Source organism: Martes martes (genome assembly GCF_963455335.1).
Source record: "Martes martes genome assembly, chromosome: 16".
Taxonomy (NCBI): Eukaryota; Metazoa; Chordata; class Mammalia; order Carnivora; family Mustelidae; genus Martes; species Martes martes.
The window spans coordinates 60,000,367-60,013,861 of NC_137904.1; the positions used below are offsets into that span (position 1 = coordinate 60,000,367).

Consider the following 13,495-nt stretch of genomic DNA (forward strand, 5'->3'; position numbering starts at 1 on the left):
GGCACCTGGGTGGCTCAGTGATCTCTCTCTCTGTCAAATAAATACATAAAATCTTTTTTTTTTTTTAAAGATTTTATGTATTTATTTGACAGACAGAGATCACAAGTAGGCAGAGAGGCAGGCAGAGAGAGAGGTGGGGTAAGCAGGCTCGCTGCTGAGCAGAGAACCCACCATGGGGCTCGATCCCAGGACCCTGGGATCATGACCTGAGCCGAAGGCAGAGGCTTTAACCCACTGAACTACCCAGGCGCCCCAATACATAAAATCTTTAAAAAAATTAAAATAAAATAAAAAATAAAAAGAGCCGGGCACCTGGGTGGCTCAGTGGGTTAAGCCTCTGCTTTCGGCTCAGGTCATGATCTCAAGAGTCCTGGGATCGAGGCCCGCATTGGGCTCTCTGCTCGGCAGGGAGCCTGCTTCCCCCCTTCTCTCTCTGCCTGCCTCTCTGCTACTTGTGACCTTTCTCTCTGTCAAATATATAAATAAAATCTTAAAAAAATAATAATAAAAAAAATAAAATAAAATAAAAAGAGCCAACCCTGGGGTGCCTGGCTGGCTCAGTTGGCAGACCATGTGACTCTTGGCCTCAGGGTAGTGAGTTCAAGCCCCAAGTTGCATGTGGAGCCTACTTAAAAGAATAATAATAATAATAATATTTTTAAAAACATAAGACAAATTTAAAAGACCAACACTAGGGGCGCTTGGGTGGCTCAGTTGGTTAAGCGACAGCCTTCGGCTCAGGTCAAGATCCTGGAGTCCCAGGATGAGTCCCATGTCAGGCTCCCCACTCAGCAGGAGGTCTGCTTTTCCCTCTGACCTTCCCCCTTTCATGTTCTTTCTCTCTCATTCTCTCTCAAATAAATAAATAAAATCTTAAAAAAAAAATAGCAATGCTAAGTCTTGGTAAGGGTACAGGAGAAAAACCTATCTATATGTGCTATAAGCAAAAATGCAAATTATCAGAAACTTACTTAAAGATATCTGTCAATATGAATCAAAAGCTTCCAAAATATTCAATCCCATGTTTAGGAATGTATTCTAAGGAAATAACTAAGAATGTGTACAAAAACACGGATCTTCACAGTAATACGATTTATCACTTCAGCAACAATAGTGAAATGCTCACGTGACTTGACTTCGGTACAATGTAGTACCATGTGGCTACCAAAACAGTAAAGGAATACCTACTAAAGTGGAAAAAAACACTCGAGACATTATATTTAAAAAGCACATTACTAAACAGTGTATATGGAGATCCCATTTAAAAAACACGTGTCTTTTTTGGGCAACCGAGTGGCTCAGTCAGCTGGGCGTCTGACTCTTGGTTTCAGCTTGGACTGTGGTCTCGGGGTCTGGGATGGAGCCCTTAGGCAGGCTCCGCACTCAGTGGGGAGTCTACTTGGGATCCTCTCTCTCCCTCTCTGCCCCTCCCCCAACCCTTGCTGTTTCTTGCTCTAAATAAATAAAACCTTAAAAAATACACACACACACACACACACACACACACGCATTTTCTTCCTACATACACAAAAATCTATAAGCTATTCATCATGTTAGTAGTAGTGGTTACCTCTGATTCTACCATGTGATTTTAGTCTTCCCCCATCTTATTTCTTTTTTGTAAAGATTTTATTTATTTATTTGACAGACAGAGATCACAAGTAGGCAGAGAGACACAGAGAGAGAGAGGGGGAAGCAGGCTCTCCGCTGAGCAGAGAGCCCGATGTGGGGCTCGATCCCAGAACCCTGGGATCATGACGTGAGCCGAAGGCAGAGGCTTTAACCCACTGAGCCACTCAGGCGCCCCATTTTTCCCCCATCTATTTCCTACTTTTTCTATCTGCTTACATTACTTGCCTAGAAAATAAGATAAAAAATTGAATACTTCAGGGGCGCCTGGGTGGCTCAGTGGGTTAAAGCCTCTGTCTTCGGCTCAGGTCATGATCTCAGGGTCCTGGGATCGAGCCCCGCATCAGGCTCTCTGCTCAGCAGGGAGCCTGCTTCCCCCTCTCCTTCTGCCTGCCTCTCTGCCTACTTGTGATCACTCTGTCAAATAAATAAATCAATCTTTAAAAAGAAATTAAAAATACATGGATATAGGGGCGCCTGGGTGGCTCAGTGGGTTAAGCCTCTGCCTTTGGCTCAGGTCATGATCTCAGGGTCCTGGGACCAAGCCCCACGTAGGGCGCCTGCTTCCCCCCCTCTGCCTGCCTCTCTGCCTACTTGTGATTTCTCTATCAAATAAATAAATAAAATCTTAAAAAAAATGGACATAAATATGCATATATCAATAACCATTACAATGACTATCGAGATTATGGATTACCTCCTTTTCTGGACTTTTTCAAACCCAAGACCTCACAAAAATGTATAGACTAGATTACCTCCAATTTCTCAGCCAGAAGACCCTCAGTGCCGCCAGACCTCAGTCTCATCTGCATGAGTTCATTGATAGCTGACTGGTCCCCTGAGAAAAGAGAGCGCTGTTGAGTAGAAATCCTCAAGGGTCTGGTCTGATCTCCCAAGAATCACTAGAATCAACACTGAGCTCTTCCCCTTGCGCAAGCACATTTCAGTGAACCGCAGGTCCTTTCACAAAGCTCACTCACAAAGGAGTACAGAAGTTGGCAGGACAGAAACAAAGTGAAGGAACTAACTGCCTTCCGTGACATTAAGCTGGGCTGATGTCCACACCTCTACTTTTCTCATCAGCCAAAACCCGTGCCAAGGACGGATGCAGGGACAAGGAAAGCAGGAAAGTTAAATCCTCTAGGCTCTCCGAGATGAACCACCGCCAACGCACTGGTCTGTGCTCAACTCAGCCCCTGCTCACCGATGTTATATGCACAGTAGCGGATATTGGGTGAGATCTCCTCCACACGCTGGTTGTACAACACTGCCTGCTCTTCTGTGAAAGCACTGGCCAGTCTCTCGTAGATAGTTCTGCGAGGAAAGAAACACCAGCTTTCACAACAGCCTTATTTTAAGAAAATAAAAGGAACACAATGGCTAAAAACGAAACATGGCACTTTGCTGAGATCCTTCTATCAAGTATGAGAACTGCATGAGAATAAATGGGGATCGTCAATATTCCTAAAGGGAAGGAAAACAAATGAGTAACCGGGACTGGCTCAGTCGACCGGGTGTCCGACTCTGGATTTCGGCTCAGGTCATGATCTTGAGGTCATGAGATTGAGCCCCATGTCAGGCTCCTCGCTCAGCAGGAGTCTGCTTGAGATTCTCCCTCTCCCTCTGTCCCTCCCCACCACACACTCTCTAGCACACATGCTATAAAATAAATCTTAATAAGCAAATAACTGCACTTCTGTAGAAACAATCATCAGGTGATCTGCAGCTTGAATGCGACTATGTACAATCGAACCCGGCTGTGGATTTTGAACCAGAGAACTTACTTGCATTTGTTAAAAGCCTCTATCGCAGCTTTCCATTCTTGATGTTCAAAACGCAGCATTCCTGAGAGGTAAGCTGTGTACGCCTGAAAAGGGGAAGAAGGGAACTGTTTCAACACCCAAGAGCCAATGTCACTGCTCAATCTCCCCCACCTGCTTTCAGTTTTGACATCGGGAATATAGAGATATTCATCAGGGTGACTTTGCTTATTTATTTATTTATTTATTTATTTAAGATTTTATTTATTTATTTGACAGAGATCACAAGTAGGCAGAGAGGCAGGCAGAGAGAGAGAGGGGAGGAAGCAGGCTCCCTGCTGAGCAGAGAGCCCAATGCGGGGCTCAATCCCAGGACCCTGGGATCATGACCTGAGCTGAAGGCAGAGGCTTTAACCCACTGAGCCACCCAGGTGCCCCGCTTATTTATTTTTAAGAAGGCTTCAAGCTCAGCCTAGAGCTTAGCATGGGGCTTGAACTCAACCCCAAGATCAAGACCCGAACTGAGGCAGGCGCCTGGATGGCTCAGTTGTTTGGGCAACTGCCTTCAGCTCAGGTCATGGTCCCAGAGTCCTGGGATCAAGTCCCACATCCGGCTCCCAGCTCCATGGGGAGTCTGCTTCTCCCTCTGACCTCCCCTCTCGTGCTCTCTCTCACTCTGTCTGTCTCTCTCTCTCTCTCAAAATAAATAAATTAATAAATAAATTTAAAAAAAGACCCAAACTGAGATCAAGAGGCAGACAATCAACTGCACGACCCAGGCACCCTTATTCAGGGTGACTGTAAAAGAGAAAACTTATTGGGGGGCCTGGGTGGCACTGTCGATTGAGCGACTGGCTCTTGGTTTCGGCTCAGGTTATGATATCAGGATCATGGGATCAAGTCCCACATCGGGGTCCGCGCTCAGAGAGCAGAGTCCGCTGGAGACACTCTCTGCCCTGCTCTGCAGCATGTGTGCGCTCTCTCTTTAAAATAAATAAATAAACCTTTTTGAGCGAAAATGTTATTTAATAAAATGTGATACACAGATAACTCACCATGATTCATTTACTGCCTAGGAGAGAATTTTTTTTTTTTTAATTCATTTAACAGAGAGAGAGATCACAAGTAGGCAGAGAGGCAGGCAGAGAGAGAGGGGGAAGCAGGCTCCCTGCCGAGCAGAGAGCCCAATGCAGGGTTTGATCCCAGGACCCCGAGACCATGACCCGAGCCAAAGGCAGAGGCTTAAGCCACTGAGCCACCCAAGCACCCCTTAGGAGAGAATTTGGGAAAACAAAACAAAACAAAACAAAAAAAACAAACCTGTTTTCCTCATGTGACTTAATGATTAGTTTCCAGGATATAACATTCAGTATCAGAAGCTGAATGTAAATCTGTGGTATCTTTTTTTTTTAAAAATATTTTATTTATTTATTTGACAGAGAGAGAGGGAGAGAGACAGTGAGAGAGGGAAGAAGCAGGGGGAGTGGGAGAGGGAGGAGCAGGCTTCCCATTGAGCAGGGAGCCCGATGCGGGGCTCGATCCCAGGACCCCGGGATGATGACATGAGCCAAAGGCAGACACTTAACACCTGAGCCACCCAGGCACCCCAGTTTCTATTGTTTTTTTTTTTTTTAATTAGTTTCAGAGGTGCCTGGGTGGCTCAGTTGGTTAAGCATCTGCCTTCAGCTCAGGTCATGATCTCAGGACCCTGAGACTGAGCCCCATGTCGGGCTCCCTGCTCAGTGGGAAGTCTGCTTCTCACACTTCTTCTGCCCCACTTGTGTGTGTGCGTGTGCTCCCGCGGTCTCTCTCAAATAAATAAATAAAATCTTACAAAAAAATTCTTTTCAAGAAATTCTTATCTCTCTGAGACTAATAATACACTATATGTTAACAGAAATTTTTTTTCTGAATTTAAATAAAACTTAAAAATCCAGAGAGCCCTGAAATAAAAAATTCTTGTTTTGTGAACTTCCCAGATCTAAGAGTCAAGGCTTCTATCTCCATTTCAAGAGATGCATGAACTTTTTTTTAAGAAGTTAAAGCTAATTATGGGACACCTGGATGGCTCAGTCGGTTAAGCATCTGCCTCCAGTTCAGGTCATGGGATTGAGCCCACATCAGACTCCTTGCTCAGCGGGGAGCCTGTTTCTCCCCCTGCTTGTGCTTACTCATTCTCTCTCTTCTGACAAATAAATAAAATCTTAAAAATAAATAAATAGGGGCGCCTGGGTGGCTCGGTGGGTTGGGCCTCTGCCTTCGGCTCAAGTCGTGATCTCAGGGTTCTGGGATCGAGCCCCGCATCAGGCTCTCTGCACAGCGGGGAGCCTGGTTCCCCCTCTCTCTGCCTGCCTCTCTACCACTTGTGATCTCTGTTTGTTGAATAAATTTAAAAAAAAAAAGTCTTAAATAAATAAATAAATAAATAAATAAATAAGGGGGCGCCTGGGTGGGTTAAAGCCTCTGCCTTCGGCTCAGGTCATGATCCCAGCCTGCTTCCTTTCCTCTGTCTGCCTGCCTCTCTGCCTACCTGTGATCTCTGTCTGTCAAATAAATAAATAAAATCTTTTAAAAAGGGGCGCCTGGGTGGCTCAGTGGGTTGAGCCTCTGCCTTCGGCTCAGGTCATGATCTCGGGGTCGTGGGATTGAGCCCCGCGTGGGGCTCTCTGCTCAGCGGGGAGCCTGCTTCCTCCTCTCTCTCTGCCTGCCTCTCTACCTACTTGTGATCTCTGTCAAATAAATAAATAAAATCTTTAAAAAAAAATCTTTTAAAAAAATAAAAATAATAAATAAACAACTAAGTAAATAAATAAATAAAAGTTACAGCTAATTACCAAAAAAACAAGAGCTCAGGGCACCCAACTGGCTCAGTTGGTGGAACATGACTCTTGACCTTCAGGTCATGAGTTCAAGCCCCACATTTAGTGCCGAGATTACATACATAAGTTAAGGGAGAAGAAAACAAAACAAACCAAGAGCTTGAAAACAAAAACAATAGAAACTTTGCCTTGAAAAAGCAAGACCATGTTATTTCCTCTCCGGTTCATTTACAATATTAAGAAACTGTTCTCTTCGACTAGGAAGTCACGTCTCTAACCTCCACAATAAAACAAAGCTGATGGTCAGACACTAACCTGAGCCTCTAACTTGGTCTTGGCGTCCACGCGATTGCTCTCACACAAGCGTTCCAACTCCTCCGCGTGCTTCACGGCTTTGCGCAGGCGAGACAACAAATGGAACCGTTTTCGGGGTTCGGTATTGGCTTCCTGTTTCAGCTGCATAGCATAGCTCCAGGCTCGTTCAGCATCCATCAGAACCAGAAGCAAATACCTAAGTGAGAGAGAACAGGCAACCGAACAAAGAACACCGGGAGCATCAGACTTGGATATTCCCCGAGGCACAATCCTCAGCTTCCGAACTTCTCCCTACCCCCTCCTTGGCTTTCCTCCTCAGAACTACTCTTCTTGGGGCCCCTGGGTGGCGTAGCTGTTTAAGTGTCTGACTGTTGGTTTCCGCTCAGGTCACGATCTCAGAGTCGTGAGATCAAGCCCCACATCAGGCTCTGCGCTCAGTGCGGAGTCTACTTGAGATTCTTTCTCCCCTCTCCCTCTTACCCTCCCACTCAAGCACTAAAACTTAAAAAAATATTAAGGGGGGGAAAAAAAGGAACTACTCCTCACAGCATCGATCATGGCACCCAACCACGGGTACTGTAGGTGGCTAGAAATCTGAGGTGGAGCCTGATCACAGATCTCACTACTAAAAACACCTCCTCCCACCTCAAACTTGGCAAATGCAGACCTACTCTTCCCCAGTTTTAGCAAAGAGGCAGTCCAAGCACACAAGCTGGCCCCATCTTTGAATCAACACCTCCTCCATCCCAACCGAGCTGAAAACCAAGTCCTTAAGAGGGCACCATACTGAAGTGGTCAAGAACAAGGCTCTTGAGTCAGGCAGGGCTGGAATCTCAGTGCCATCCGTCACTAACTACGTGACACTGGACAACGTTACTAACTCGCTGTGCCTCAGAATCCCATTAGTGATACATTTAACACACTTAAACCAGAGTCTGGCACTTATTAAGGACTAAATAAACTAGCCACTTTATTTTTATACTGGAGAAACTCTGTTAACCTACTGCCTTGATAAATCTTTCTTAAACATCAGCTTAATCTTCTCTCTTCAAAACGAAGATCATATTATCACAGAGACCCTTCCTAACCTGTTCTCATCAGATTTAACCAATACCTGCTGCTGAATCCCATCCTGGGCTCTGGGCTCTATGCTCTAGTTTTCTGTGTCTCCAAACACCAAGCTCCCAGCCTCTCTGCTGCCTGAGCAGCAGCTAACTGTCCAGAGCATTATAATTCCTAAAGTACATTCAGACACCAGGGCATGCTGTTTTCCCTCACACAAAATGTTTTTGTCTCTCAGAAATCCCTCAAGGTCCAGCCTCCTCAATGCAAGCTTCCTGGCTTCACTAGCAAAAACCCCCTGGGGCACCTGGCTGGCTCAGTGAGTACAGCACGCAACTCTTGATCTCTGAATTGTGAGTTCAAGCCCCACAATGGAGGGAGAAATTATTTTAAAAAACTAAACAAGGGGCGCCCGGGTGGCTCAGTCAGTTAAGCATCTGCCTTAAGCTCAGGTCATGATCCCAGGGACCTGGGATGGAGAGTGGCATCCACTGGTCTTCCTGCAGAGTGGGGAGTCTGCTTCTCCCTCTCCCTCTGCTCCTCCCCACTCTCGTGCATCTGCACGCTTGAGCACGTGCACTCTCTCTCTCTCTCAAAAAAAGAGTAAGACAAAACAAACACAAGAAAACACACTTTACAAAAACAGGTGGCAAAAGGAGCAATTTGGCCCACAGCTGAAATTTGAGGAACTGGCCTAGAGACCTTTAATACATGCTGACATGTGAATGTTAAGCCTGGATGCACTCAGCACTGAAACAAGAAACTCTTCTGGAACAATTCACACACAGATTTCTTTTACAATACACGCATTTAAGTAAGCACTTACGTACTGAAACTTGCACTCCAGAGCCCTTACCCAACATCCCATCAGGTTCTAACCATGGACTAGTGTTCAGCACTCAGCCCCAACTCCTGCTACCATTACTGAGCCTCAGTGTCCTCATCCTGTAACTTAAGAGCTGGCACAGTGGCTAGCACACAACTGTCCCATAAACGTATTAGCGAGGAGGATTTCGCCACTAGCACAGAGCAGTCCATACCTGTTATCAGTCAGAAGATCTTCGGTTACTTTTTTCCCTGTAAATTTGTGCCTGTTCCCCATCTTGAAGTTGAGTGTTTTCCGAAGACGTCTTTGTCTACGGGAACAGTAGCCCCTGAAGGAAAAAAACAACAATAATTCAGGCAAGCTGATGGTACTTTCCATAGCAGGTTCTGTAATAAAGTAAGGCTGAAGGTTTGCGATGTTCTACTTATGGTTACCACAGACACCGCATGTCATCTTGCAAACACTCCGTGAACTAAAACCTGCAGGGCAGTATGACTGGTGCCACCAGAAACGTATTTCAAACCTAACCTAAGGTGTCAGTCGTCATGACTGTGGTGACCTTTGGGGAGGAAGGGTTTGTGATCAGAAGGAGCAAAAGTGGGACTTCTGGGATGCTGGTCACGTTGTCGGGTAATGTCTGCTGGTTACGGGTTGTGAAAAATTCATCTCTTTCTATATACTTTTCTGTATATAAATTATATTGCAATAAAATGGTAAAAAAAAAGGGGGGGGGGGCGCCTGGGTGACTCAGTCGTTAAGCGTCTGCCTTCGGCTCAGGTTATGATCCTGGGGTCCTGCGATTGAGTCCCGTGTTGGGCTCCCTGCTCCACAGGAAGCCTGCTTCTCCCTCTCCCTCTCCCTCTGCTTGTGTTCCCTCTCTTGTTGTCTCTGTCAAATAAAAGATAAAATCTTAAAAAAAAAAATTAGAAAGGTTAAAGAAAAAATCCTTCAATAAAAAAGTATTTTTTTAAAAAGAAGAGGGGGGATGCCTGGGTGGCTCAGTTCATTAAGGGGCTGCCTTAGGCTCAGGTCGTGATCCCAGGGCTAAGGGATTGAGTCCTGCATCTGGCTCCCTGCTCAGCAGGGAGCCTGCTTCTCCCTCTCTCTCGGCCTGCTGCTCTCCCTGCTCGTACTCTCTCTCTGTCAAATGAAAAAATTAAATCTTTTTAAAAATTACACATATAAATAAAATAAAAATAAAAAGGAGAGGGAACAGAGGCTCCTAGGTGGCTCAGTCAGCTAAGTGTCCAACTCTTGATCTTGGCTCAGGTCTTGTGATTTTGAACCCCACACTGGCCGCCTGCCCAGCATGGAGCCTAACTTAAAAAAAAAAAAATGGAGATGAAACAGGTAAAATAAAAGGGCAGAAAGCTGACTGCTGTAATAACTGAGTGATGGATTCATCGTGGTATCATCTCTACATCTGCTTTTGAAAATGTCCTTAATAATGAAAAAAAAAAAAAAAAAAAAACAACCTCAAGTCAGAACAGTCTCTAACGAAAAGTTTTTCGTTAAGTTCCCATCACGCCTACATTAACACCTGAATGAGTTCCCTGGGCTTAGAAGAAGAAGGCTACCTATTCTGGCCCCTTAGTTTTCCCACTTCACCTTCTACCACTCCCCACCTTGGTCACGTCATCCCAGTGCTGGGGACCATTTATGTGACATGCGTTACTCCTTAGAACCTGTAGAATGTTTTGTAAAGTAGCACTTTTAAAAGTCCAGTAGCCAGGAGCACCTGGGGCTGTCAGCTGAGCTTCTGCCTTTGGCTGAGGTCATGATCCTGGGCTCCAGCCCCACACTGGGCTCTGTGCTCAGCTGGGAATGTTTCTCCCTCTCCCTCTGCCCCTCCCCCCTAAAGCCTATATCTTCAATATTAAATGGTTGGATATTTCTGCTTCCAAAGCACTGAATTATATTATAGATTAGGCATCCATTCTATTTTTAATAGTCATGTTAAATTCATTTTCCAACTTGAAGGCTGTTACAAAGTTTACCAATAAATTATAATGATATCATAGAAATTCCCCTTATATGGGGTGCCTGGCTGGGTCAGTTGGTGAAGCATGTGGCTCTTGATCTTGGGGTTTTGAGTTCAAGCTGGAGGTAGAGCTTACTTTAAAATAAATTTAAAAATAACTGAAAAACTGCATTTAACTAAGACTCTGACAATATAGTTAAGTTTAAAAATATACATATTACCATAACTGCTTGCTACTTTCAGCAGAAGCCTCCAATGTATCTGCAATATTGTGAGGCAAAATGGATAAGGAAGTTGGCTTTTATTCATTGTGAAATTTTAAATTTGAAAAGTACATTTCGAGGACTCAATCTAAGTTCAGAGTCAGACTTTCTATACTTTCTGACACAGCAAAATAAGTGGGATATTAACAAAGGCAAACCAAGTTTGAAAATTCCACAGTAATTTCCATACATCTTACACATGATACTAACCTATACCTCTGAAAATCTCCATGCCGTAAACCATGCTGCTGCTGGGATTCCTTAATAATCTGAAGAACTAGAGCCAAGATTAAGGAAAAGCTTACAATGGTAAGAATCTAAATAAATCGAAACATATTCCCATTAGTCTGTATTTGTACCAAACCAGAGCACGTTAAACATTTCTGAAATGCTTAGTACATTAACTACTGACTTCTTTCGTAATCATCTTCAATAGCTACCTTGTCATAAGACAAGGCAAAGCAAATTAGAAAAAAACTGACTGCCTGAACTATTACTTTCAAACTAAAAAAGGAGGGATTATTAGCCACTGAGAATTACTGAAATTCAACAGCTTAAATAAAGTTGCTGGATTCTAACTACTGATTATAACTGGGGTGGTTCCCATTGATTTACACCTGGACCCAGTATTTTACTTATTCAAGCAGACTCATGTTATAAATGACGTGTACTACTCCTCTATTTGCATAACTTCCTACATCTGCCAAATCTAACTTTCCTTAACAGCTGTGACGATGCATAAGTCTATGGTTAGCAAATGCCAACCAAACTAGGCCACAGCTTGTATAAAAATATTAGTTTTGGGGTGCCTGGTGGCTCAGTGGGTTAAAGCCTCTGCCTTCGGCTCGGGTCATGATCCCAGGGTCCTGGGATCGAGCCCCACATCAGGTTCTCTGCTCAGCAGGGAGCCTGCTTCCTCTCCTCTCTCTCTGCCTGCCTCTCTGCCTACTTGTGATCTGTCTGTCAAATAAATAAATAAAATCTTTAAAAAAAATATATTAGTTTTTCTGGGGGCCTGGGTGGCTCAGTGGTTTAAGCCTCTGCCTTCCACTCAGGTCATGGTTTCAGGGTCCTGGGATCGAGCCCCATGTCAGGCCCTCTGCTCTGCAGGGAGCCTGCTTCCCCCTCTCTCTGCCTGCCTCTCTGCCTACTTGTGATCTCTCTCTCTGTCAAATAAAATCTTTGAAAAAAAAATTCCTCTACAGACATGTCAAAATACTGAACACTAAAAGGACTATTTCAACTAAAAGGAATAAGAAGCTGTAAGATTTGTAAAAAATCAAGGCAACTCTAATATCCATTTGGAACCAGATCACTAGTTCAAAAAGTAAAACTCCAATCTCCTGAAAACCACATAAAGATGTCAAGCTACATGTGTTATTTCAGAAATTCACCTACATTTTCTCCGTTTGTGGTTCACGTCAAAAAGCCACAAACTAGGGTCTCAGACATACAGTTGTAATATACTCTGATGAAAACTACAGACCCATTCCACCAGATCGACTAAAGGACTCTCAACAAGATTTAATGTCTACAGGCCTAAGAAAGCTATACAAGGGTTGCCTGGGTAGCTCAGTTGCTTAAGCGACTACCTTCGGCTCTGGTCATGATCCCAGAGTCCCAAGATCGAGTCCCGCATCGGACTCCCAGCTTCATGGAGAGTCTGCTTCTCCCTTCTCATGCTCTCTCCCAAGTAAATAAGTAAAATCTTTTATATGTATGTGTAGAGATATATATATATATACACACAAAATATAGTTATACCGGTGATGTTAAGCTACGTTTATATTCAAAATGGGCAACAAGCTCTTCCTCAAAGTAATCATCTTTGCCTCCACTGCCAGAGAAACTGTATTTTTTACTGTCCATTCTCCGACGGCTGTCAGACAAAAGTATTAAGCGAAAACGTCCATAGGGCAGTTTCCTATCTTCGGTTCAGTGGCTCTAGATGCTAAGACAGCAGCTCACTGGGTGGCCACCGTGTCATCCCCGTCACCAGCCCTCCAAACGGGCAACTACGGGGGAACTGCAGAAATCTGCCCAAAATCTCGGTGCTGCTTGAGAGAAGAGAACGTTCCCCACCCTGGACAGCGAATGAGAAGCGAGAAAAGACCGGTCGAAATACAGACCCTGTAACTCTGAGTGCCAGAAAGTAAGGGCGAGAGAAACCGCAACCCTCGGCCTCTCGTGCCCGGAACGTGCCGGGACCCGCCGCCTCTCCCGCCCCCCGGCCCCGCATATCGACACGTAGTCATTGCGAGTTAGGCCCGATTACTCTAGGATACTCTCCAAACTCAGGCTATCCCCGAATTCTTTGTTTGCCTTCGATCCAGCTGAAGGCCGCTCGTTTTCCTTATTTTCCTCTCCTCCGGCACCGCGTCCACCGCCGCTACCGCCACTGCCGCCCCCGCTGCCGCCGCCGCCACCACCACCGGGAACCTGTTTCTCAGCAGCCATCTTGCCCCAGCGCCGCAGAGCCAGACGGGATAGAGGAGGCGGGACGACGGAGGCGGAAGCGAGCGATGCCCGCCCCGACGGCCTGACGGGATAGTGGCGGACTCCGCCCTCGACGGCCCGGCCCGCGGGCGTGAGCCACTTGTTGGAGCGCGCCTGCGCGTGGGCTCGGGTTCCTGAGTCGCGGCGGGCGCCGGGCTGAGGGCTCGTTCACGCGGGGAGACCAGAGCTATTGCAGTCTTTCCGGGGCAACCCCTCCTCTGGTCCCCCGAGGGCGGAGGACTCGGAAATGCTCCCCCCCTACACACACCACCTCCTGCATCCCTGCACCGGGGGTCCAGCTCACGTCCCAAGCGGACGTGAGGGTTAAGGGCGGGGGCGGTTGG

At 45.7% G+C, this 13,495-nt stretch overlaps 1 protein-coding gene across 3 annotated transcripts in view; it reads right to left on the minus strand.

Annotated features, from left to right (window-relative positions):
* Positions 1-13,132, minus strand: part of SRP68 (signal recognition particle 68) — a 34,886-nt gene extending 21,754 nt beyond the window's left edge. For 2 of the 3 annotated variants that reach the window (XR_013968127.1, XM_080826084.1), the window contains exons 1-7: positions 12,941-13,132; positions 10,866-10,932; positions 8,626-8,739; positions 6,524-6,719; positions 3,414-3,496; positions 2,834-2,943; positions 2,385-2,467 (exon numbers count right to left, since the gene is read on the minus strand). Coding sequence is in view for 2 of the 3 variants with exons in the window: in XM_080826084.1 (XP_080682210.1) it covers positions 2,385-2,467; positions 2,834-2,943; positions 3,414-3,496; positions 6,524-6,719; positions 8,626-8,739; positions 10,866-10,932; positions 12,941-13,112 (825 nt within the window). In the remaining variant the exon portion in view is untranslated. Of the gene's footprint in view, positions 1-2,384; positions 2,468-2,833; positions 2,944-3,413; positions 3,497-6,523; positions 6,720-8,625; positions 8,740-10,865; positions 10,973-12,940 lie in introns of all 3 variants that reach the window. The other variant, XM_080826083.1, reaches the window with a different exon arrangement.
* Positions 13,133-13,495: the final 363 nt, after the last annotated feature.